Source organism: Gigantopelta aegis, chromosome 6, assembly GCF_016097555.1.
Source record: "Gigantopelta aegis isolate Gae_Host chromosome 6, Gae_host_genome, whole genome shotgun sequence".
In the NCBI taxonomy this organism is placed as follows: domain Eukaryota; kingdom Metazoa; phylum Mollusca; class Gastropoda; order Neomphalida; family Peltospiridae; genus Gigantopelta; species Gigantopelta aegis.
Window position 1 is genome coordinate 64,255,131 of NC_054704.1, and position 27,565 is coordinate 64,282,695.

The window sequence follows — 27,565 nt, forward strand, 5'->3', positions numbered from 1 at the left end:
GTTAACAGTTATGCATGTACCTAAAATCACACATTCATTCATATATAGTTTTATTTCTGATCAATCTGAAATTGGCTGATTGGTTTGCACTGAGTTTTGTTGGCTTTTCATCATCCTAAGATTACTTATGTGTACACTGCCCATCTCTTAGGCTTCCCTTGTTGTTGATGAACAGCGAAACTCAACACGATACTGTCAGTACATTGGTGAATCAATGCCGCCTTCCATAGCTCTGCTGTGTGTGTGTGCAGTGATCAAGCCAAATGATTAATTGACAAAACTCACTGGGCTAAGTAATCTTCAAATTGAGAGAAAGTTACAAAGCTAGATGTTAGAGATAATGCTGTACAAGTGTCAGGGACAAGACTGTCTTGCTTGGACAGCATCAAAAAGTGAGTCTGTGGCGCTGTTCGGCGTGGCCAATAATTTCATTACGGCGAGCAAATCAGAGCAATGCCTGTGTTATCCGAACAACTTGTTGCTGGCAACAGGAGACCTGTCTGTTGATCAACACGCAGTGGTGCCAGTCGACTCTTATAGGACAGTTCTCCTGCGGGTCATCTTGGTGACGTAAATGTCACAACTTGCACGTCCAGACATCAAGACAACCTGATGGCCGTTTAACAAACCCCCGTTAGCATCGCTGCATGACAGTTGTTGAATATGGAAGCATACGTTCGAGAAGTTAGAACTTTACCAAGAGGAAAACGACAGTTGAATTCTTATTCAGAATTATTTCTGTGGTTCATGAGACATTCAAACGAAAAAGGACCTTAAAGTACTTTTAATTGTTTTTTTGTTACTCACAAAATAATAATGCTAGGTTTTATATTTTTGAAATATTTCTAGAAGGTTGTGAAAAACATTTCATACATAGATTTAAATATTAAAAGGTAGAATTAGATATATATTTATATTTGATATAAAGAACTTGGTATTTCAAGTTTGAAAATTGTGGAACATTGAAGAGAATGGTTTGGTGGGGGTTTTTGGGATTGAATTTACTTCACTTCATTGTGTGATGGACAATTTTTCAACTATCTGTTGCATGTTCTGGTACATCCGTGACACTACTTTGCTGTCTGTTTTTGAAATGAGGAGATCTCAAGGGAAACTTTATTGATCCACTAACGAGAAGAGACAGGAATGTTTTGAAACTTAGTTGTCATTTGTCCTCCATCACTCTCATTGGTGTTAATGACTGAAACGAGATCCGATGGATATTGACAGCTTTTCCTGCAGGAATCAACAGTTTGAATAAGCTGTTCACTTTGTGGATTATTTCTGTTTCTGAACCAAACGTTTCACACTGCTGAACAGCAAATGTACAGATACCTATGGTGAAAACTATGATTACTGTTTTTTAAAAACCTAAGCACATGCAATATACAAATCTCTGGCATTTTGACATCTAGGCTTTATCAAGAATCATTATTTATGGTGATGCTTTCATTAGTGTCTGACTGAAATGTATTTTGTAAATGAGATAGAAAGCAATGATGATTTAGACCCACTGATATATAGGCCACCAAATTATCTAAGCTCTGTTCCACACATTCAAATCTGTTAAGTTTGCTAACTATTGAGGATTCATTTTTATTTTTAAAATTCACAATTTCATTCTAAGATCAAAGGTCATTTAAATATTTTTAAATGAGTGGACAACAGTGAAAGTGTAAGCACATTCTGGATGTTTTGGGGTTGTTATTGTTTAGAACATTTTCCTAATAAAAGGAACATTGATAATTTAAATATTTTTAAAATGAGAAGACATTGAAAATGTAAAAAGAAAACACTGGTTTTGGAAGTTTAATATTTTTCATTTGCATTAGTAAAAAGACAACTGATATAAATCTTGTTTGTTAAATCCACGTGTACAAAACTTCCAAATGACAGTCGCCTCCATGACTCACAGACCAAAGTTTACCTTCACAACCGCCGAAACTTACCAAAGACGACGGCAGCGCAAAGAGGCGAGACGCTTTAATTTGAAACTCTTTTCACACGCCTCGCTCTACCCAAAACAAAGTCGGTGGGAGGAACCGTGGATCATACATCACAATCCGCTTGATGGTAAGTACCTTGTGCTAGAAATCATGGATTATACATCACAATCCACTTGATGGTAAGTACCTTGTGCTAGAAATCATGGATTATACATCACAATCCACTTGATGGTAAGTACCTTGTGCTAGAAATCATGGATTATACATCACAATAGACTGGATGGTAAGTGCTAGAAATCATGGATTATACATCACAGTTAACTGAATGGTAAGTGCTAGAAATCATGGATTATACATCACAATAGACTGGATGGTAAGTGCTAGAAATCATGGATTATACATCACAGTTAACTGAATGGTAAGTGCTAGAAATCATGGATTATACATCACAATAGACTGGATGGTAAGTGCTAGAGTTCATGGATTATACATCACAATCAACTGAATGGTAAGTGCTAGAGATCATGGATTATACATCACAATAGACTGGATGGTAAGTGCTAGAAATCATGGATTATACATCACAATAGACTGGATGGTAAGTGCTAGAGTTCATGGATTATACATCACAATCAACTGAATGGTAAGTGCTAGAATTCATGGATTATACATCACAATAGACTGGATGGTAAGTGCTAGAAATCATGGATTATACATCACAATCAACTGAATGGTAAGTGCTAGAATTCATGGATTATACATCACAATCGACTGGATGGTAAGTGCTAGAAATGATGCATTATACATTACAATAGACTTGATGGTAAGTATCACAAACCATGGATTAAATCACATTCCTCTACATTGTAATTTCCAGGCAGCATAATACAGTCCACCTCATTAGTTGACTATATTGTCTAAATTCTATGTTTGGAAGGTATATTTTTTCATTTATTTTATTCACACAAAATTTATGTTTGTTTTGGGGTTTTTCCACTGGCTTTATGCTAGGATGTTGTTAAACATTCATTCATTCATTCATTCATTCATTCATTCATTTTCCACTAGTAGTATACTGTATCGCTTTTAGGTGCAGATTATGTTTTTCCTTATGGAGAGGAAATGTAGTTAAGTGGTCTGATGGAGAGCATCTGCCATGCACGACTTTCTTTCTGTTATGTTATTTGACTTATTAACTCGAAATTGCTTGGTATCTACAATCTAGGAATTATGACCATATTGTGAATAATTTTTGAATGAATTTGGCAACCAGATTTGGAATCTGCTGCAAGTAATTTGGTGATAATTTTATAAATCTGAAAGTGTTCTCAGGCAGTTGGAAAGGGTTCATTATAATGTATTAAACCAGTTTTAAAAATTGATTTTAAAAGAATTAGCTTCTAACAAAAATGAATGGGTACATGCATGTACATATAATGAGTTATGAATGGTGCAGTAACTCAACCAATTCCTAATAGACTAATATGTGTATCATGTCTCTAGGGATTTGGATTATCTACAAATACTGAGTGAGCTAGAGTACCTTCATCTTGGACTTCTGTTTTCTTTCATCTCAGACTTTGGCCATTTGTTTTCTCACAGGAGCTAAGTTCAGTCAAGGACATGATGACTCGTATTAATCACATAAACTGACAGCTCATTGGTTAGTTATTGGATAAATAAGTGAAACAATTTTTTTTTATGAATTTCCAATCTAATTTCACACTTGGTGGAATGCGACTATGAGTTTCTTGTCAAGTCCATGTAACTCATACTTGTGACTGGTGACTCATTTCCAAGGCTGCAGTACACGTAATGTTGTAATCATTGGGCAAAAATGTACCTGTTGCATTGGTCCATATACATGTTTGTATTTAAGAAAGTGGACATTTTACTACTCACTATCTGAACAATCTAGGAACAAGATATTGCTCATTTGTGGAGTACGTACAGGTACCTCAAAGATACGATGTGTTGTAGAGTTGAACTGTGTTAAATGGACTCAGTATTTTTCCCAAAAACATTTTCTATCCTTTGCTACCAATAATAATAATAATAATAAAATTCTTTATTTTCAGAGGGTAAACACATTCAGTACAAGGTGACTGGTCTCCCATGAGGCCCTCTCTAATCTATACATGATATTATACATACATACATTCAAAGAAACAACATCAACATACATGTAATATGTATAGCATGAGGAACAATAGCACATATTATGAATATATAAATAATATTTAAATCAATTTGTTAAGAAACTTGAGTCGGTGATAACTCAATACATCATAATTATTTTAACAAACACAAAATCAACAACAAAGGTATATCTTAAAATTGATTATTATTTGAATAGTGCTTAAAATAACTGGATTTGAATGAGGCGAGGGATTGAGAATATTTTATCTTTGAAGGTAGTGTGTTCCACAGTTTAGCTCCCCTGCATGAAAAACTAATCACTGTCTTACATCAAAAGCCATGGCATGTGGGAAAGTTCACATAAAAAAATATGTTGTTGCTGTTTGGTAGGAGTAGTCTGTGAGATGATATTGGGTTTTCTCCCTTATTCTTTTAATCATGTGTCAATATCATGATTCATGGCTTGACTTTAGAAAATTGACTGTAATTCAATAGTGGGTAATGTGAAAATTGAAGACCATAACCTACAGGTTACGATAAGTTAACTCACTGTGAGTTGACTCACCGTTATAATGAAGAAACTTCTATATGTATAATATTACAGTTATATGGTCTGTCATTCTGCAGAGTGAATCACCGGCATTTGTTTTGAACTGATCACAGTAGATTTGAATAAGATTTCAACATTAAAGATGTTTTAAAGTGATCCCCAAATGTGGAATAACATTAAATTGTTCTGAATCTCTTTTATTTTTATATTCCTCAATTGAAACAACATCACTTGCTGATAAAATGTAGTTCCGTTTTTATAAAGGCGGTGTAAATATTATTTACCAATTGTATTACTGTATTTAGACATAATTGTAATGAAGACCAGCACAATGTCCATTGTTTTTTTTAATAACAGGTGATATCCATAACAAAATAAAAAGTTTCTATATTTTCTTACAAAATATCAGATGTGACCAAAATGAAAATTATCAGATTTGACCAAATAAATCTGCAGTTGATGACAAAAATAGCAGAAGACTTTAGGCCCATTTATCGTCAATCTTTATAGGCCTAATAAAATGTCATGAGTATTGAGCTAATTATGTACTTTACATTTTGGCATATTTGTTAATCCGTATTGGATATTTCACATAAGATTGCTGCTTGAAACTAATCAGAAACTTGTTAGAATATAGTTACAAAAAGAATTTGCCAAAATCAAAAACAGACTATGTCAAAGTTGGGAGTTAGAAACTTGTCCACTCTGCCTGTAATGAAATTGAGTTTTCAAGAGGAGGAAATTCGACTAGGATGGAATAAAGGTTAACAACCACAGGGTTTAGGTTGGAATCCCCAGGGTTAGGCAACTCATTCAGCCAGATAATCGTACAGAATTGCTGAACTTTTCGTTTATCCACAAGATCTGTGAAAAGAGTAATGAGGCATTATAAACCTTAGGAAGGAAGATGAGTTGCTGTGTTGCACTAGTCTCCGCATTGTTTGAGGGGTAATTAGTATTGGGAGAAATCAGTTCCCCGGTAACCAGGGCAATTAAATGTAACTCCTTTAAAAAAGGTATGTAGTTGAGAAAATTGAGTAGTCCTCTTCAGACTGGAAGGTCTTCAATGTGTTATTAAAAAGTGAAGAATTCTATACTTGTGTATGAAGAGGATCACAGTTTAGTGTTCTTAATTGATAAAATATTTTTAGGAGCCTTAATTTAAAAAAAAAAAAAAAAAATTGTTGCAACGTTTTGTCTTGGAAAGTAAGATGTTACTTTTCTGATACAAGTTATGCCAACATTCGTGTCAATCAATCAATCAATATTTATTGTACAAATATGCAGCAGATAGAGCCAGTACAAAATACATACATATAATGTTACAGGACATACAAATCACAGTTTTGTTATATATATGTAACTAAACAGAATATACCATAGCCTAGTGGTAAAGTGCTCACCTGAAGCGTGGTCTATTTTCGTCAGTGGGCCCATCGGACTATTTCTCATTCTAGCCAATGCACCACGACTGGTATATCAAAGGCAGTGGTATGTGCTATCCTGTCTGGGAATGTGCATATAAAAGATCCCTTGCTACTAATGGAAAAAATGTAGCGGGTTTCCTCTCTAAGACTACATGTCAAAATTACTCAATGTTTGACATCCAATAGCCAATGATTAATGAATCAATGTGCTCTAGTGGTGTCGTTAAACAAAATAAGCAAACAAACGAAACAATATACATTTACATGGAATACTACTAGCTTGTATTCATGTAACTTACATGCATATATATGTGCACATGCATATTAAATAGTTTGATGTTATAGATAAGTTGGTTATTTTTAATATTTGTATATGGATTATTCCTTTTTGAAAACATGAGTAAATACAATGGGCTATATCTGATGCTACGTCTTATGGAAGGTCCATCAGAGGAAAATAGAGTTTTTAATAGTTGTTTCATAATCATATTCTTTCTTTTTTAATTTATCAGAGATGTCAAGTCTCAGGACATAAAAGGGACATACAACCAAAAAATGTGTTTTAATACTTTTTTTTTTTTTCTATCATGTTTAGAAGACGTTTTGTAAATTTTCTTTAATCAACTGACATGTGTTTATACCTGCCCATTGGAATTTTTTTAAGTGGATGAGTGGTTATCAAGTTGTTCTGTACATTGTAAGAATAATGACTGGAATTGTTCTCTCAAATCATTAGATATACTTCCGATGGTGCTGTTGGAGGATGGTGCTGTTGGAGGGTGTCTCTCGTGAATGAGATATTAAATGTGTTGCTTAGAATGCGTTGAACTGAAAATGTCCAGGGTATTTTTGGATGAGTTTGCCTTATGCATTGTCTGTCTTCTTGGAAAACATGGAAATGTAGTGTATCGCTTGTTGCATTTTGTATATTTAGGTGTATAGATTTACATGTAAAAGATTTGCATTTAGCTCTAGTTCTTTGAAAGTACAAGTACTACAGTAATTAACTTGGCCATGTAGTTCTGTGTTTGGATGCATATTTCTAATTGAAAATCAGCTATCTGTTTAATGATCTAGTGACTTAATTTGTCTGTTTATGTTTACATCATGTTTTTACATTTATGTCAGTGTACACAGGCCATGACAAAAACATTTTCTTCTGTAAGCTGAATTAAGTTGCCTTATCTATAATGAAAAAAGTTATGGTTGATACTTTATTTTGTCTGCTACGTACTACTAAAATTGTAAACTAATAAGTGTTACATGTAATTCTTGACACTTTTATAAACTTAATTAAACATACTTTCATTATTTCAAAGACATAACCACAAACTATATAGGAATTTCAAAGTTTTAATTTGTTAGATTAATATTTTTTTTAAACAAAACATATACAACATATATTGGAAACTTGGCAAATAATTATTACAACAGTCATCAAACATATCACCAGTCATGTTTATGTGGCATGATATGTTTTCATGCATATTTAGAAATGATCGATATACATGTATAGATGTAGACTCTAGAGTTTAAACTGAGTTTTCCTTGTCTGTACAAATGTTAGCTACCATACATGTCTTCAATTCAGTGGGCAAGAACCAGATGTTTGCTGTCAAGTGTGTTTGGTCTGTAACATCAGGCGATTTGTGCCCCTTTGGTGATCCTAAACTCCTCTTGTATGGCCGACAGCCATTAACTAAACAGAAATAATCATTTGTTTCATATTTTAATTTCACGATTTCCAGAGGACAAACAAGAGATTTTATTTGAACAATAGCTGTAGATGTACAGCAGAGTCCTGCTGTGTTCGTGGCCATGTTTGGTCTAATGATCTCTGGCGGCAATGAAACCCTACAAACAAAGGTGTTTGTGTTCAAGCAATGACATTCAAAGAATGGAAACCTTCCAAGCAGAGGCTGGTGAATCAGAGATGTATTCTGCTAATTGTCTCGAGTGTTATTTTAGTGCCTTAATGGTGTACAAAATGTCTCCAGGTGCAGTAGGACTTCGGCAGTCACCAGGTTGTGAAACAATGAGGCAACATGGTGGTTCTGTAGCCTGTTGTTTCTCACAGGCTCATTTCACCCAGTGGTTTCTAATCAGTCTTCAGCTCATCTGTAATCAGAAGCTGTTAAGTGTCGTATATAGGGACCCCCAAGTCCAGTGTCAAGGTGGTATCGTGGTTAAGCCATCAGACATAAGGCTGGTAGGTACTCGGTTTGTCTCCCGGTACCGACTCCCACCCAGAGCGAGTTTCATAACTCAGTGGGTAGGTATAAGGCCACTACACCCTCTTCTCTCTCACTACCGTATTTGACCGGAAATAAGACCAGGGGGCCAAGACAACTCATTGTGAGCTTAGCATGGGGTGGGCTTATTCCCAGACAAGGGGCCAGTTTTGTTGAGAGAAAAAAAAAATAATAATAAAATAAAATAAAATAAATAATAATAATTAAATGAACTAGGAAGAAAACAAAAAACGTTCAGTAGCACCTATTAAATAATTAATTAGTGTTCCATTTGTTATTAATAAATAACAGACCTGTCAACCCTCCCGGATTCCGCGGGAGTCTCCCGGTATTTGATCAAATCTCCTTTCCCCTGTGCGGGAGACAGTTTCTCCTGTTAAATGACATTTTTGTAAGCATAAAAAAAAAATCGATCCTCTTTTGTCAAAATAACAGAAGGGAAGTAACTGCCTTTTTTTTTCATTCGGAAAATGTCGACTACTTTCGGTTTCTGAGAATGTAACAGGCCGAATTGTCCCAACTGTTTAACCTTTGCCGAAGTGAGAATTGTGGGATAGCCTATTTATATTGTTAAAAAAGCACATGGAGTTTATAAAATGACGTGTTATTATAATGTTTGTTGTCATCGTAATGGCTACGAAGCGTGTTGCCGCTAATTCAACAGGTTGTGTATTGACATTCAGTGTTGCCATATAAAAAAAAAAAAACTATCCAATTTAGTTCTAATAACACCTCTGAATTGTAAAATGTCTTCCCACTGGATTACATAATGCAACTATGACGAATCTGAACTGCCAGACTCCCGAGTTGACAGCGATACACATGCATGTTAAAATCACATGTCACAGCAAGACAACGAAAAGACCAATTAGCTGTATAAACATACTTGTGTCAGTTAATTTTGTATGTTTGTGCGGTAAAATGTTCGTTATACGGGTACACTTCAAGAAATTATTTTTGTACAATTAAAAAATGTTGTGTTTGACATTGACATAAAGTTACTCACGGAAATGGGTATAATTCCGGTATATTTCAGACGATGTCCGTAATGAGGTTTTACTTATGATTAATGAAAATACAATGTTTATTGCATCATTATAATGATTTTAAATAAGTACCACGCCACCGTTCCTCATTATAGTAAAAACTGAATATTAATTTATAAGATTTATATAAATTTGTCTTTGGTACTTAGGTACACTAACCACAAATGATAATGTAACGCAACCTGTAAGGCTGTAAGTGTAATACCGTAAATGTACTAATTAAATTTTTTATTTCTTGTTCATGTTCTTAACATTTTTGGATAAAATAATTTATTTATTTTAAATATGTATTAAATCATAATAATATTTAAACTTAAATTATTATTTTTTAAATGCCAAGATCTAAGGTTAAGAAGTATATATGACATTATAAAGTATTCATATAACTTATTGTAATAATGTTTTTTTTAAATCTTGCGATTTTGGGTTAAATTGTGTGAATTAAAAAAATCTCCTGCTTTTTGACAAAATCTCCTGCTTTTTCAACACACACCTCCTGCTTTCTCTTGACTAAAGGTTGACAGGTCTGAAATAATAATTGTTTATTAATTAAATTGGTTTTTTTACTAGTATCTAATTATCTGAAACACACCTTCCATGTTACAATTACTTAGGGACCGTAACAAAAGTATATTGAAGCCAGAGAGACTAAGTCACTTAGTCTTGATTCTGACCCCCCACCCCCCTCAAAAAGACTAAATGGGCAGTTGACTTTGGCTTCATCCAAATTGACATTGCAGAACAAGGTTTGGAAAAGACCAAAGGAAGACAGTAGTAATATAAAAGATACAAACAGTATTTATTCATGAATGCACATAGTGAAACAATGTTTTAAACAGTGATATGAGGCCAACCAAGGCACTCTGAAAGGCTTTGTAACTATTAAACTATACATCCAATGACAATATGCCCATTGGTATCTTTCATCAGACGCCAATGACATAAGCTCCAAGTTGGCCTATTTCAAGTCATATTTTCCAGCAATTTAAGATAATTTATGCTTCTTTTCTCTTCTTTTTTGCTGTTGCAATTGCCGTTTTTCGGCTCTATTCCAGCGCTTGATGTGCAAGGTAGAGATTTTTTAAACAACGTGTATTGTTGTTAATATCTTGATGCAGAGTTGAGTTGAGTTGTTCCTGTCATGTCTCTTTTTGTTAATTAGAAGTTACAATATATCGTGAAATGTTTTAATGCGCTGTTTATTGGGAGAAAATATCACACCCACCCGCGACACGACGCCACACGCAAATTTCGATAAGTGAAAAAAGAGAAGTGACTCTTATTAAAGAAAATCATCCTAAACACGCTCAAGATGTATAACAACAATTGTTTGTTTGTTTTTTGTTTTGTTTGTTTCATTACTTTATTATTTATTAGTGTTACACATGATTGCCAAACCACTTGTCATACTAAGAGAGCTAACTCTTTACGATCGTTACAACGGCAAGACCTGTGTGGTACCAACATGGCCGTTATAACGAGAGTTGACTCTAATACATACCTAGCCACCTTGATATCCTGGTTTGCATGGGCAGTAGGTCGACAATAAATACCTTGGCCAGTGTTTTGAAGCCTTTTGGGTTGTGTTTGTATGATGATTTTCAAGTTCAAAGCAAGTGAAGCCAAAAGTGATAAAAAGACTAAATGGAGATGTTGAAATCATAAACCCCCTCCCCCTCAGACTAAGTGACTTAGTCTCTCTGGCTTCAATATACTTTTGTTACGGTCCCTTACCAGTTCTGTTTATTTACATCCAAAATTTGATGCTGAGAAGACTTAAAACAACAGCAATTGACAAAGTCAATAGGTACACACATTTCTGACACAGGCAGCCAGCTTACACTACAAAGAATTGTCAATCTAGGTCATTGTTCTTAGCCAATCAGAATAAGGTATTTGCCTAATTAGCATTAACTGCGGATCCAGTGTGGTGGTAAAAATAGACATTGGTTTTGGTTCAGACTTGGGCTTGTGGACTTCAAAGAAATACTGCAGGCATGAAATTGAAAACAATGTTATACACTGTTACTGTTAGACTGCTAAATCTCACTGGTGGTAAAATATTGTGTTACATTTGTGTTTAATTATCTACAGGAGGTATGACCTTTTAAAATGAACTTTGAGCAAACTTGCACTTTCATGTTATTTATAAGGTGACAAAGTTGGGGGTGGGCTTATTTACGAATGAGGGCCTAATTTCTTAAATGCTAATCAAAACGGAGGGGGGCATATTCAAAGACATGGGCTAATTTCCGGTCAAATACGGTAATCACTAACAACTAACCACACACACTGTCCTGGACAGACAGCCCAGATAGCTGAGGTGTATGCCTAGGACAGCGTGCTTGAACGTTAAATGGATATAAGCACAAAAATAAGTTGAAATGAAATAAAGTTTTATAAAATGAAAAGTGAATAATCAACATGAGTATGGAATTTAGGAATGGTTGCAAATACACATACAATGATATACATACATACATACATACATAGCTCAGAACGTATCGTGGTTAGTCAGCAATTTGCGGGCGATTCGGTGCCACAGGTTCAAGTCCCAGCAACGGCATGGGACAATTTGTGAGGGCAGAAAGGATTTATTTATCCCCTGCACCAGTGCGTTAATATCTATGTAACAGTCAACCTCGACATACATACAATATATAGATACTCATACATCAATACATACTAGCCAGTGCCAGGTCTGCCCACTGTTTCATGCACGTAAGCGGGATCGACCGCGTAGATTGTAGGCCCCATGCATATGGTTGAGTTAAAGAAACTTCCTTTTTATGGAAGCTTCGATAGCTCAGAGCGTATCGTGGTTAGTCTTGCAATTTGCGGGCGAATCGGTGCCACAGGTTCAAGTCCCAGCAACAGCATGGGACAATTTTTGAGGCCAGAAAGGATTTAATTATTCCTTGCGCCAGTGCGTTAATATCTATGTATGTAATAGTCAACCTCGACATACATACAATATATAGATATTCATACATCAATACATACATAAATACATACATGTATGTATATGAATACATTAAATTATGAAATTGATGGAAGTGATTTATGTGTAAAATATTATTAATATATCGGTGCTATCATTACTTGACACATTTTATTTTTCAATCAATACAACCACAGAGAATAAAAGAAATGCATCTGTTCAAGTTGTTGTTGTCACTAAGTACATGTAGATGCATTATTCTAACTTCACACCATGTCATTTTATAACACTGCATTAAAGATGGAGGAAATCACTACCAACTAACAAAACATGACCAGCTTCAAAAAAGGTTACAGACAAAACAGTAATTTAAAAAAAAAAAAATTAATGGTGGGGGGGTGGGGGATTGGTAAATACATTTAGTAAAACAACTTTGTATTTTTTGTTTGCAAAGTGATCTTTTAAAGTTACATTTACCAGACATTAATTTTTAAAATGTGCATTTTAGTGTGAACCTGTCCCAATGTAATGGATTATTTTCATGATTTTTGTAACAGTCCTTGTGGTTTGATGCGAACAGTTGCTTGCACAAAACAATTTCTGTATGGGTGACAAACTGCTCACCCTAAAACACACTAACCTGACTCATTTATATTACTAAAATTACTGCAATCATTTGCTCTCCGAAATAATTTCAAGACAGCAGTTTATTGCTCACCATTGATTTTTAAACCATAAACACTGGTTTACAGTATATTACAATTGGTGACCTGCAATATACATACAAGTGTATAAAAGTAAATAACTGAAAGAAAATGTTTTAAATTTTTTTTATATAAAATTGAAAATATTTTAAATGGAATAATGAATTTTATGTCATACATTTAATAATAGCTACATGTTAAAGTTAAAGTTTGTTCTGTTTAACAACACCACAATTAATTAATCATCGGCTATTGAATGTAAAACATTTGGTCATTCTGACTTGTAGTCATCAGAGGAAACCCGCTACATTTGTCCTAATGCAGCAAAGGAATCTTTTATGTGCACTTTCCCACAGACAGAAAAGCACACATCACAGCTTTTGACCAGTTATGGATCCACTGAGGTTAATTAACACAAGAACATATATTTGCCTGTTGATTAAAACTTGTTTGTTTGTTCTAGCATGGGACCATTCCACTGATTTGCAGTTCAAGTCAATTTCGCAGATTTTGAAGGGGAAAAAGTAAATTGGAAAATTACACTCCTTAAAATTGTTACGTATTTGTTGTTGGTTTCTTCTCTCTTTTTTTCCACTAGGGACTGTCCTTTAAACAAATTTATTCATGAAGTGTAGAATATGTGATGACTTGGTAAATGAATGAATGTTAACAATGTCTCAGCAAAAATAACAGTACCACCAATCATCAAGGATGGCATATATATATATAACTTATTAAACTCACTAAACATCACAAATTAGTTTTGTGATCATAGCCCATACATATGTATGTATATCTCCTGAGAACTTCTCACTCCAAAACTACATGAAGGTACTATTTTGGGTTTTCTGGCAGACTTGAATGTCAAGATAGTCTTTTAATCATCCGATTATCCAATGATTGGCAGAGTGATTTTTTTCAAAATCACCAAAAAGATTTAGCTGGCAGATCTGTTAGGTGGCTATCATTGACATTCTCTACATGCATTCCAGTAGTTCTCCGTGATATGGTTGGTCGACAGACCAGATATCGGACTGGAGGAATTCATTTCAGACTTCCATTACCTGAATTGCATTTGTTGGCAGCTTGACACAACTTGAGATGCTCGCTTGATGAGGTTTTCCATATTCCGTGTGACTCATCGGGGTCTGTAGGGGTTTTTTTCGGCTGGAAATTGCAGCCATGATCAAATAAACTGTTCATATTACAGTTGGGAGCGGTGCAAAGAAGATTTATTAACAAGAAGTTTTTAGCTGTGTAAACACCCGCCACATTCAATTTAGACATATTAAAGTGTAGAAGAAAATTACCAAATAATCATGTTTGGATGCCAAAATGTTTGAGCATGAATATTGAAATCGCTTCACTTTTCTTAAGTAGATGATTTTTAGGGAAAGAAAATTCAATATCTTTTCTAACAAGAATTCTGGTTACGTAATTTCTTACTAAGGTACCGATTGTTCATAGGGACAGAATGTAGTTTGGTAGTGGTTCATCAAACTGGTTGCCTTCAGCAGACCTGTCATTCTTTTTTACCTTCTAGCCAATTGGTGCATGTATATCAGTAAAAGCCTAGGGTATTATTATTATTTAAAATGACTCTTAAGTATAAAGTATCTTAGTGGTTCTAGTGCATGCAACCAACATTGGTGGTGTGATGCAACCAACATTGGTGGTGTGGTGGTTATTTTTAACAGCTCAGTGGGTTGTAAGGTTGTTACACCAAAAATTACTCTTGTTTCAATTCTATTTAAAATTATACACAACCAACTTTAGCTTAATTATTACACATGATTCATGAGTGAGTGGATAATTTTGTCAAGCTCATATACCACCACAGATTCATGAACATTTCTTGAAAGATGCATACCTGGTCAGTTCAAACCTTTTTTGCATTGAATAAGACCATGCCTGCCATTGGTGAGATACATACTTGTATGTAACAGGACATGTCATCAAATGTTGTTAAATTTTGGTGTGGAATTCCTGTAATAGAATTTCAACTAGTTTTAATATACCAGCTGCCAATGTGCTTGAAACATGTGCAAAGTCCAACTAAAATTAGTATTTAAGTTTTCATGTGGAACTAGCATCTTAACACTCTTTTTCTCTTCTTCTTTTTTTCTTTGTTTTTTTTTCTTCTTTTTTTGTTTAATATGAGTGTTGGGGTGTTATAATATTTATATCCATGGTGTATATATTGACTGAAATCCTGCATTTAGTAGTTTTGACCACATATGTTACTATTGTTGCCTGTGGGATTTTACTTGGTGGTGTACTACACCCTATATAAACAAATTAGTGTTGTGGTGTCGTTGTGGCACTTCCAATTTGCATGTGTTAACTGCAGCAAGGACAGGACAAGAAGTTTATATAAATTTGCAAACCCTCAAGGATACGGATCCAGACGATGCCTTTTAGATAGTCGTATTTTTGATGGCCATGATTAGAATTTGAATACACTTCTAGTGGGTAGCGATGTCCGTGACAGATAATTATATATGGTGTCTCGTCTTATTTACTGCCTTTGGTGCGGTGTTTGTGTAGATCAGCTTGGGGATTTAACTGCTATTAATTGTACTATGAATGGACTGCACTGAAGCACCACTGGGTATTAGACGTTGGATATCAGCGCTATAAATATGGTAAATATGACTTGGGGCCAGGGAATGCATGAAGAAATGTCTTTAAGTGGTTTAGTCTTGTACTACATGTGTGTATACATTTTTATTTTATTTTTTTAATTAAAAAATTGCTGGTTATTCAGTAGGAATAGTCTATGTGGTGTTGTGGGTTTCTAAGATTATATCTTTTGACAAAGTGTCAAGATAATTATATGTTAGACAGCAAATAGCTGCAGTGTAAAATGTGATGAGTTGTTGACAAATATTCCTTCCCTGTCTGTAATGTGAACACATGAAATCCAGCAATGTGGTTGTGAATCAGTGCTAACATTTTCTAGTCTCCTACTGGGCCAACTAGAGGATACTATAGATTTCATCTCTGTCCTATCTGTATGTCTGTCTGTTTATCCACTTATAGTTTTCCAGATTTTTTTTTCACAATAATTATTTGACATGGAGCTGAAAGTTTGTATGTATGTGTGTATATATATATATATATATATATATATATATATATATATATATATATAGCTTTATTTTGAAATGTTACAGATAAAGTTTGACTTTCATGACGATTTGGGTGGGATTTAGCTGTCGTTTGAGTGCTCATTTGAGGTGCTTGCATAGCAGGATCGAACCACCTCGGTGGATCCATTGAACTGATTGGTTGTTTTCTCGTTCCAACCAGTGCACTCGAAGTCTAGAACATCTTGAGGTCAAGAAATTCTTCTACGACATGATTTTCACCAACAACTATTATTTATTGTGTTGATCTCAAACCAGCGGGGGCAGGATGTAACCCACACAGTGGTAAAGTGATCACTTGATGCACAATCAATTTAGGATCTAGGATCAATCCCCATTGCTAGACCCATTAGACTATATTTTATTCCAGCCATTACTGCACAACTGGTGTGGCAAAGACCATGGTATGTACCATCGTGTCTGTGAAATGATGCTTATAAAAGATTTTTTTGCTGCTAATAAAAAAAGAATAGCCTATGGAGTGACAGCAAAAGGTTTCCTCTCTTATTATTTGTGTGATGTCATATAATTGTTATCTTCAGTTGGTTCAGTATCTTCAACATTGAGAAAGTGAGATTTGACTGCTACATTTCAAATTTCAACAAAAGTGTCAGTTTATCACTTCCTAATTATGTATTTAAAAAAAAAAAATCTATTAAAAAGTCAACTGATTTATATCTGTTCACAGTACTAATTATAACCTAACTGCTTTCAAATTTAAAGGAAAAAGAAGATCATTACAAATTTGTGTTTAGACTCGGTCAGATGGAAGAAAAGCATGTGTGGTTCAATATTCGTCCAATTACAAAGCTTTCAAACCTAAAATGATTTCAGTACCAACTGACTCATGAGATTTTATCAATGATCTTTTTCTTTTTTTCTTCTTCCCAAAAGAGGATGATCAATTGATGTACTTTCTTTAATGATAGATTTGAACTCGCATCAGTTGCTGTCATACACATTTTTGACTGGCAGTACAATCTTTTTGGCTAAAGGAAAGTAATCATGGGATTTTGTACACAAATACGTATAGATTTCATCTGAGTCTTGACACCTAAACAAGTCAGCTCCACTTGTGATGGTTTTTCTATCAAAAACATCAATGCCTACAAATTAACTTAATGGTCTTCAGTAGATCTTGGGAATATAGTTTTTCTTTTAAAGTGAAATGAAAAGGCGTAGACTTGAATAGTCTTTCTGTGGCTATACACTCTTTTGACATCTCAGTTACTTGGTTGATGATAGATTTTTAAAAACTGATTACATTCTTTAATTACATGTACTGGATTGAGTTCCAGCCCTCAAGTCACATTTACCGTGTTTATAGCGCTGATATCCGACGTCTAATACCCAGTGGTGCTTCAGTGCAGTCCATTCATAGTACAATTAATAGCAGTTAAATCCCCAAGCTGATCTCCACAAACACCGCACCAAGGGCAGTAAATACCAGTCAGTACCAGGAAAGGGATGCAGTGGGAACATATTACATGTAGATTCACTTACGGAAAGGAAAATGTTCTGGGTTTTTTAAATTAAAGTTCACTATAATAAAAAAATTACAAAATTTAAAAAGCAAACCAAATAACAACAAAAATCCTGTTAAAAGTAGTAATAATTAAAGAAATATGATCACTTATATTCACTATGGTTATCAGTGGCAACATTGGTTCAAGGGGTGTTAAGCACAGGTTCCATTAATTTTAGTTTTATCAATTATAGGGAAATATCATAATTACAGTTTTCACGTTCAGTGAACATTTCTAATAAAAGTCTGTTAGTGTATGCTTGTGATTATCAAAAGGCAGTCCATTTTTAGACATACGTTTGTACCTGTAGCTGATGAAATAGAAATACACCTGCTAAAACAACCCCAAAAAAATGCAGATAATTTTTGAAGAGATAAATATATGTATTATTATCTCATCTGCTATTAGCTCATGATGTGATTCTGTTCTATTTTAATGCTCTAAAAATACTTTTCAGAGGCCTAATTTCCCACACTATTCCAGTCCCTCCCCATACCCCATGCTGTCTTACTTCCAGCATGCCATTTTTTCTTTCTCAGCAGGACATATTTCTTTTCTGGGGGGGGGGTGGTGGTGGTGGTGGTGTAGCCCATTGGTAAAGTGCTCGCTCGATGCACGGTAGGTCTTTCTTTCTTTATAATATTTCTTTTGGCCTGTTTATTTTTAATCAAATAAGAACATGCCATGTTTTACTTCCTTTATCAAGCCTTGGCAGATAGGAGATCATGCTTATAAAAGTTTAGACTAAACTCAAGACTTTAGCAAACTGTTAATTTGCTTTCAAATGCTGCTGGTCTGGGCCAGGATGTAGCCTAGTGGTAAAGCACTTGCTTGACTAGAGATCTGTCTGGGATCGATCCCCATCGCTAGGCCTATTGGGTTATTTTTCGCTCCATGACTGGTATATCAAAGTCCATGGTATGTGCTATCCTGTCTATGGGATGGTGCATATAAAAAATCCCCTGCTACTAATGGAAAAACGTAGCGGGTTTCCTCTTTAAGACTATATCAATATTGCCAAATGTTGGACATCCAATAGCCAATGATAAATAAATCAATGTGCTCTAGTGGTGTCATTAAACAAAAGAAATTTTAACTTTCAAATGATGCCAACACTATGCTGTGCACTGTATGCTATAGTCCGTTTCTGGTATTAGGGTGAAATGTTAGTGGTAGAGGTGCCAGCAGTAAGTGTCACAAATCAGCAAATCAACAGTGTGCCTTAACTACAAATTGTGTCCGTTTTAATTTCGAGATTGGGTTGAAAGTGAAGAATTTGAGGTGACCAGGTTTCGTGTTGCGGGGCCAGACAGCCGGTAGTCACAGACAAACTACAGTGTTGCTGGCATTCGTGATGAACTACCCAGAACAAGGCCCTTGTTTGCACACCATCTTAATCCCTCAATCCATCAGGATGATAATGTTTCCATCCAAATTGATTGCCTTCGTGGCATATATATCAGAAATCGGAACATACATAAGTGTTTTGTTTAACTACCAGATTGGATGAACCATAATGTAGGCCAGAGAGATGTATTGTTCAGGACAAGGAGGTATTGACTTAGGTGAAAGGAGAAATGTAGGTTTATATAGAAAGAAGTCTAATCATCCTGAAAAATTTCTCCATCCAGTTTCTCAAAATAGTAATTTGACCTGTTATAGGTTGATTGCTAGTATAGTGGGCAGATATTTAGACAGGAATACTTGATGAAATGTGTTCCTGTTATGTTCATCTGATCCTTTATATATAACAATAGTTGAATGTGATGCAACATAATCAATGATTGGAGCGGACAGATGATACAAGTAGTGTCTTTATTTCTTGTTTGGGGGCAGGATTTAGCTCAGTCGATAGAGTGCTTGCTTGAGATGCTTGCGTCGCAGGTTCAAACCACCTCGGTGGATCCATATAACTGATTGGTGTTTTTTTCTCTCATTCCAACCAGTTCACCGCAACTGGTCAAAGGCCATGGTATATGCTTTCCTGTCTGTGGGAAAGTGCATATAAAAGGTTTCTTCTGTTGACTACAAGTCAGAATTACCAAATGTTTGACATCCAATAGCCGATGATTAATTAATCAGCTCCACTGGTGTTGTTAACAAACCAAACGTTTTTATTTCTTGTTTTGTCATGTGTCAGGCTAAGTGGTCAGATTTTTGGTAGTTTTCTTTTCTTTTTGGTAAACTGCTGCTGAACCCAAGGGTAAAATGACCTATTGCAAATCTGTTTTCATCTGTCATTGTGCATTATTCGTCATATGTACATTTTTCAACTTCTGCAAAATTACTTGACCAATAACAGCAAATTGTTTTTGGAAGTTTCAGTAGTACATATAAAAACAAATTAGGAAATTTGAATCATTCTGTCACACACTCTGGGCCTAGGGTGCCCAAAAGTGGAAAATTCAGCATTCTTTTTTAATTGTCTTCTCTACTTCCAGAAGTATTATATAACTGAGTAGTCTTCATATTTGCAAAGGTTAATAGATGATTTATCTGATTTGTGAATGTCATATGTAATTTCTTCTTAACTATACTGGATCATCTGTAACTAAAATTTGAGGAAAGCTTCCTTAACCTATTGAGAAGTAAAATCTCACGGGGGGGTGGGGGTGGGGGATAGTTGTCATGAACACTATGGTAGGTGGGGTAAACTGTTTACTTATGTGACCAATTAAACCCATTTTTTATAGTGTGGAGTGTAGAACTAGAAGGGCCAGGATTGGATACAAGCCAATTGAATCCATATCCTGTTCATGGGACCAGATATAGCCACCATGTTGGTACATGCTTGAAAAGCATATAAACTTGATTTTTATTTAAAATATTTTTCTGGTATTTTAGTTGCTTGATTAACTCTCATATTATGTATCTTTTTGGGGAAGACATCATTAATATCTCTATGTTATATACATGTACCGGGTTTTTCTACACAATATTGTACAAATGACATGTCAGTCTTTTGGCAAGTGGTCAAGCCACTTGTTACTGGATATCTAGAGCTGTAGATAATAATTAATGTACAGATAGGAGAAAACCATATGGAGTTTTTAGATTTGCGGGTGTTATTGTCTATTTGATCCTGCAAATGTCATTTTTTACCAAAGGTGTTAGCCTGAGGTTGAAAATTAAACATTGCTGGGCATTAAATAGACAATAACATCCGCCAATTTAAAAACTCCATATGGTTATGTCCATTGTAAACTGAATAGTTTTTCTATGGAATTAACTGTATATTTGGCATTTCTTGAGAAAACAAAACTAGCTACAATCTATCTGTAGACCCTTGAACCATCAATTTGGCCTGTTCCACTTGCTAATGACATCACTTTCTAATGACGTCATTAGCTTCCCAGGTGTTATTTTCATTTGATCCCAGAAAGAAAAAAAGTAATTAACTAATCACGATACAGAACACACTCGCCATCAGTTTACAATACTTTACCAATATCCACATTCGTTGTCTTTATGATATATTCATTCTTTGATTGCTTTGTGCTGCATTATTTTCGGTATACCAAACCAAGAGCCCGCTCACAATGATATCTGACATTGTGACCAAGACTGAAACATTTTGTTCTAAGTGTTTCTGACTTTTTGTTCAGTTTTGCAGAAGTTAATGTCCTCTTGTATGCCCTGTGCTTTCATCAGTGTCTTGATGGAAGTGTTTTCAAATGACTCCATGATCGATTGGAGTGCTCCCGGTGTCGTTTAATAACACAAAAATGTCACTGCATCATTGCCTTTTTTTTCCCAGAAGACTAGTAAAGAATATTATTTAGCAAGTATGTGTGTTTTGTCTGGAATTTTCTATATATAGTATATGCTTGTGGTTATTTCATGCTGTATATTTACCATATGTTCATTTAATTTTAAAATGTTGACACGAAATGTCCTAAATTTTTCACATTTGAATTGCTTACCAAATGGTAAAGAAATTATCAAAGGATTTTTTTGGCATTGGAAATGTACAAACAGTATCGTTGTGTTACAATGAGCTGAAAGTTCAGAGCTCATGGTTTTCGAACATTTGTCATTTTGCTTTTTAACAGTAACCCAGGGTGGGGTTTTTTAATGGCATATATTGCCAGTACTTTTATAGATTTACTGGTTTCGTGGTTCGACTAGCTAAAAATCCTTAATGTTAACCCCTGCTTAAATAATGTTGGGTTTTATTTAAATTACTGAATACAAGTTATGACACTGACTTTTTTCTTTTACTTTTTGTTACAGAATCCAAATAAAAAATTTAATTTGTATTTTAGTTTTATTTCATCCTCCATGCATCCAGCTGTTTTGAAAATGCCATTAAACAAACAAATAAAATTGGAATGGCCTCGCTGATGGTATTTAATTATTCTAACATTGATTACAATCTTGATGGATATACAGAGCAGACCCGTACCCATTATATGTGCATGTAGTTAGTCTGATTGAAAACACTAGTTTCTAAACAACTAATACAGTATTAATTGTCATTCCTTGTAAACTTTGATAGAAAGTCCTCTAGAGACCCGTAGTACATTGTGAAGGCAAGCCAACATTTACTTTGTAGTTTGTCATTATTCTAAGTCAAGTTTCATGTCCCAGCAGAATTTTATATTTTTCAACTAATTCTGTAAATATTAATGCACATTATAAAAATCCTCTCGCAAGGTAAGCAAACATCCACAGAATTATACAGTGTCAGATTTCTCACAGAAGATTTAGTTCAGTATCGCTTCGGGATTTACATGTAGCTTCACAAATTTCAGAGATTGCTACACAATTTTAAAACATTAAACAAATTTAGTAGTTGGTACTCAATTTTGCAACTGACCACCAACTGTTTTAATCGAAATTTTAAAAACAAAAATGTTCCCTGATTGGAAATGGGGGTAAAATTAGAAGCTAAAATACAGTAAAACTTGTACATGCAGTTATCTAAGCATTGAAAGTACCTGCATTTATCATTCATTTCTATATGATTAACAGAACACCTACAGCAATTTGGTGTCTAGCATAGGGTTATTTGAACACTTGCTTTAGACAGTAATTTGTGTCATGAATATGATCATTTTGTACATATTTAGATCCAAACCATATTTGTGTACAGGGATGAGATATTTGATTTTTTTTTTTTTTTTTTTTTTTTTTTTTTTAATTGAATTTTTTTTAATTATTATTGTGTGTTTGTGTGTGTTGATGTGTGTTTATGTGCTGATTGCTCCATCAAGCTGTTTAGAATGATTACGACAAACAAAAGAACACAATCATGTCACAGTACCTTTGATGAACTTTCTCACCTTGCAGGATCTAATGATGTATTGTCAAGTATTGTAGTGAGAATTTAGACCATGACAGAACCTATATGTACTCATTTTATCAAAGGACGGAGATAAGTGACAGGAGCATGGTGGCAGGGTGCAGAGCTCTTCTATTTATTGCTAGCAAGAACACAGCACAAGAATTGCCGATTCAATACGCATACATAAATAAATTGAACATACCATCATTAAAAAACGAATGGCATTCAACAGCTTAATATAACAATTTTGTATTTTAGAAGAATTTAACAGGCATGAAAGTGTGAACAAACAAATCTATCATATGCAAACATTAGACCTATGCTGGCTTTGGGGAGGGGGAATAACATAAAGAACACCATTCATATATATGCATTTGGGGTGCCAAAATAAAGTTCACACGTTGTACTTTGTTGAAGTAGAATGTTTATGATTGTAAATCCAAAATAAAAATACATACTTCAACTCACTTGATAAAATTCTCTTTGAGAATGGCCAATACAGCACAAATTGAAGTTTAGAGTAAAATTCGGTGTCCGTAAAATTCTGTGATATTTGTATTTGTATTTTTGCACTGTTCTTTACACTGTTTTTGTTTAAATCTTGAATTTTTATATTGATGTTGATCATCACTTTATTTATTTGCATTACCATAGTTTGACACCCAATAGCCTATGTATTGTTCGTGCTGGGGTGTCGTTAAACATTCATTCATTCATTCATTCATTCATTCATTCCTCTACACACCAAGCTCTATGGTGACAGAGGAGACTGGAAAAGATGGCTCATTCCATCTTTCTGGTGTAGCTTGTGAAAGAGAAAAAAACTCCATCCCAGCACATATACTGGTTTCACTGTATTTATATGTCTGGACGGTCATAATTAACAGCATATGTGTAAACAAGTGACCATTTTACAGTGTAACTGTTATTACACATTTATTCTGTCATTTCTTTCAATTCATTATTCATTCATTTGCAGATGAAATATGTACTTAAATCTACACACTACAGATTTGTTTAATGTCCTTTTTTTCCATAATGTGTTTTGTAATGCTACCATATGGTCTGTTGTTTGTGTGTGCTAATTAAATTTGACATAATAAAGCACCTTTTTTTCCATAATGTGTTTTGTAATGCTACCATATGGTCTGTTGTTTGTGTGTGCTAATTAAATTTGACATAATAAAGCACCTTTTGTTCCATGCATTTACATGTACTGTAAATCAGAAAATATTAGCCACCTTAAAATTTAGCGAAATCTGTATCAGTGACATATTAGCGACATAAAACGTTAGCGAGGTCAGCATATCAAACATTAAAAAAAGCTTAGGCCGGTTTTTGTTTGTTTTTTACACTGACTGTCTCCAACTTAATTTTAATAAAAACATTACAGTGTTATACGTCTAAAATAATTAGTATTGTTGTCTGTATTTATTGCCTAATCTATAGCCTGTTGTTTGTCCAGTTAATCGCTGAGGAAACAACCACACATAATCAGTCCAATGAAAACGTGTTTTCGGAGTAGTCTATTGTGCGTACAGGGGTCGTAAGCTGTTTTTCCACTGAGACATACTAGTAATCAATGCTCTGGTACTTTTCTCACTTTGTCAAATAAAGAAAACAATTTATTTTTAACCACAATTATGTGTCTTTATTGCTAAAAGTTACAAACATTGAAATTATAAGACTGTATTCATAATACTGACATTTCGTTTTGCTTTGCTGCGACACTGCACCGGATGTGACAATAGTTTTAATTATTGTGACGACTTTTTATTTGCAATTGTTCACAATTGATTAATTCAAATCGTTATTAAATATGTATACGTTTTAAGACTTGTTTGATTTTTGTTTTAATCTGACTTTAGTTTATATTTAGAGTCATAAAATGTTAGCGTTTTGTATGGCTTCGCTAAATTCGCGAATATTTTATGCTCGCCAACATTTTCTGATTTACAGTATATTAAGTTTTTATAAGAGACAAATAGAACTGGTAACTCTTTTTGTCTGTTTTTATATTTTCAGTTTCTGCTATAGGAAATCCAATTGATCTAAACACTGGATTAGAATACTTGCTATTTGAAATACTTGTTTCAAAAAGTTTAACTAGTTTTAAAGAAAAAATGTAACTTCCTTGCTGTTATTTGAAAAACTGACTTTCAAATCATAGATAATGTGAACTAAAAAAACAAAGTGTACTTTATTTGAATGACAATGAGATGGTTTAGCACAAGATGCAGTGTGGAGTGACCTTATTGTGATTGGCTAGCCTACGTGAAGTTGTATTTACTATTTACAATCAACTTTTTTCTTTTTGAATTAAAAGATGAGTCAGATTTAGTCATTAAAAAGCCTGTGTAGCGAAAACAGAAACTTTAAAAAAAAAAAGGGCTACGTGTCAGATTGTGAAAACTGGCTGTCAAGTTTTATGGATTTTGGTGTTTGGGAAGTTAACTGGCCACATATATATACAAGATGCTAGTTTGCTGGTCTTCACAGAGTGCTGTCTGGCCTCTCTATTATCAGATTTCACAGATATTGGCTACATCTAATAGATGCCTATAAGAGATACAACATCACAGCTTTTGCCCCTCGTGGCTCTGATTGATGACTAAGTAGCACAGGGTGAAATTTTCTGCTACTTTATCTTTTAAGCAAAGAATCTTAAGCAGAGAGAAATGAGAGAGAATTTCCTAAGGGACTGGGATATAATAGCATGTGGTGCTGGAGGGGAGTGCAACATCGAAAACTTAAGTTTTATTAATGTGCATGCAGACAGCACCCAAGTCATGTGGTGGTTATATAGTTGTCAATGAGACCAAATCGGGAGTTTAATATAATAAGTGTGCCTGTCTGTGTCTGCTTCAGTAGCTTAACTAGGTTGTCAGACATTGATTTCCCATCGCATCATTTAGTCACGAACATCATCAGGACATTTTCAAACATATTTTTTTTTCTTCTGTTTTTATAATAATAAACTAGCAGATTTTAAAGCAAATATATTTTTTTTTAATTATTTCATTTATTATTTGAGTTGTTTTAAAAACCAAATGTTGGTTCATTGACATCCACTTAAGCACATCTTAAGCAGTCTCACTTCCGGTAACATGTGTTACACTTGAATGTCAGACAGGCCAAATAGAAAAGGTTACCTCAGGGTATGTGACTAAATAGTGACTAACTGCAAAGTTGGGCTAATGCACTGATTTGCATCCCCAAGTTGTGCAGGATATATCGATAACACTTTACACATAGCATATTAAAGATTGTAAACCGATCTTTTGTTGGTAATTAATATTAATTATATAATCACTTATATTGAAAAATTTTTGTGTGGGTAAGGTTCAAGTGCTGTTATTATTTTATTTTTTTAAACTAGTATTACAAATACTTGTTCTTTAATAAGTGCATTTCTATGCACCTACATGTAGTATGTTATAATTGTATCAAACCACCTTGACATGTATGTATACATACATGTATGTAAGTACTTTTCTTTCTGTTATACTTGTACATGGTGAAAGTGTACTCAACTGTCGAAGTGTCTGAGGTCTAAATAGTTCCATTTTCAAAGAAAAACTCATATCAATTACTTTGTTAAATCCAATATGGTTTGATTAAACGAGGCTTTTCTAAAAAATGTTTTAAAAATTATAGTATTTTCAAGTAAACATGTTTCTGTCTTGTATTTTTCAGATACAGATCCTACATATCTGAGCTTTTCCAACCCGAACTATAACTTCCCCGACGCCGCTCTCTCCTTTGTTGAAAATGAAGACAACAATAACCAGAAGATCAACAAAGTCAGTTCCAAGGAACAACAAGAGAATTATGCAAATCTTGAATTTAAAGACCTGGGCACTAAGACCAGCGTGACATCACCGCAGTCACCGGACCACAGTATTATCCTGAACAAGTTGAACTCCCCGTCGAGTGGGGAAAAAAGCAAGGATGAGACATACGGCGGGCAGAAGTGCAAGGATGAGGACTGCAAGCTGCTAGAGGATGGGGACAAGGTCAAGGACACATACCTGGCCAACAAGCCCATCAAGTCGTCGGGGTTCCTCAACTACTACTCCCAGCTGGAGGCTAAGGCCCGGGAGCGAGAATGTACCACAACTGTCGATAATCCAGACAGTCCTGATGATGGCTTTGAGTTGGCCATGGAGGAAAGAACTCCAGCTGAAGAAATGACCCACAGAACAGAAAGGTGAGTTTTTAACATGCAAGGCAGGGCTTTAGATCTCACTCATTTGGGCACAACGGGGACTTTTGTCTGGAAGGTAGTTTTAGTTCAGTATTGGCATTAACAGCTGTTGTAGAGTTATTAATATTCAGAAATGAATTTTAAGCTATTTTAATTTAATTAAACTGAACATTTCAGTGGTTTTGAGATGAAATATTTTGAGGTCAGCATATTTGTACTTTATTGGGCATGATTATTTTGGGCATATGTATTTTCAGCACAACGTTTATCACCTTAATTTTGATGCAGTCTAATGCCATGTAAGGTCATGGTCAGTGGGGTTTAAAAATATATTATTTCAGTCCTAATGTTAAATCATCAAGACGAACAGAATTTTGTTTAAACATTTTGA

At 34.5% G+C, this 27,565-nt stretch overlaps 1 protein-coding gene across 5 annotated transcripts in view; it reads left to right on the top strand.

Annotated features, from left to right (window-relative positions):
- The window catches only part of LOC121375259 (protein Fe65 homolog), a 127,967-nt gene that overhangs the window by 45,531 nt on the left and 54,871 nt on the right, over window positions 1-27,565 (top strand). For all 5 annotated transcript variants that reach the window (XM_041502626.1, XM_041502625.1, XM_041502629.1 and 2 more), the window contains exon 3: window positions 26,664-27,177. In XM_041502626.1, coding sequence (XP_041358560.1) covers window positions 26,664-27,177 — 514 coding nt within the window. The remainder of the gene's footprint in view (window positions 1-26,663; window positions 27,178-27,565) is intronic.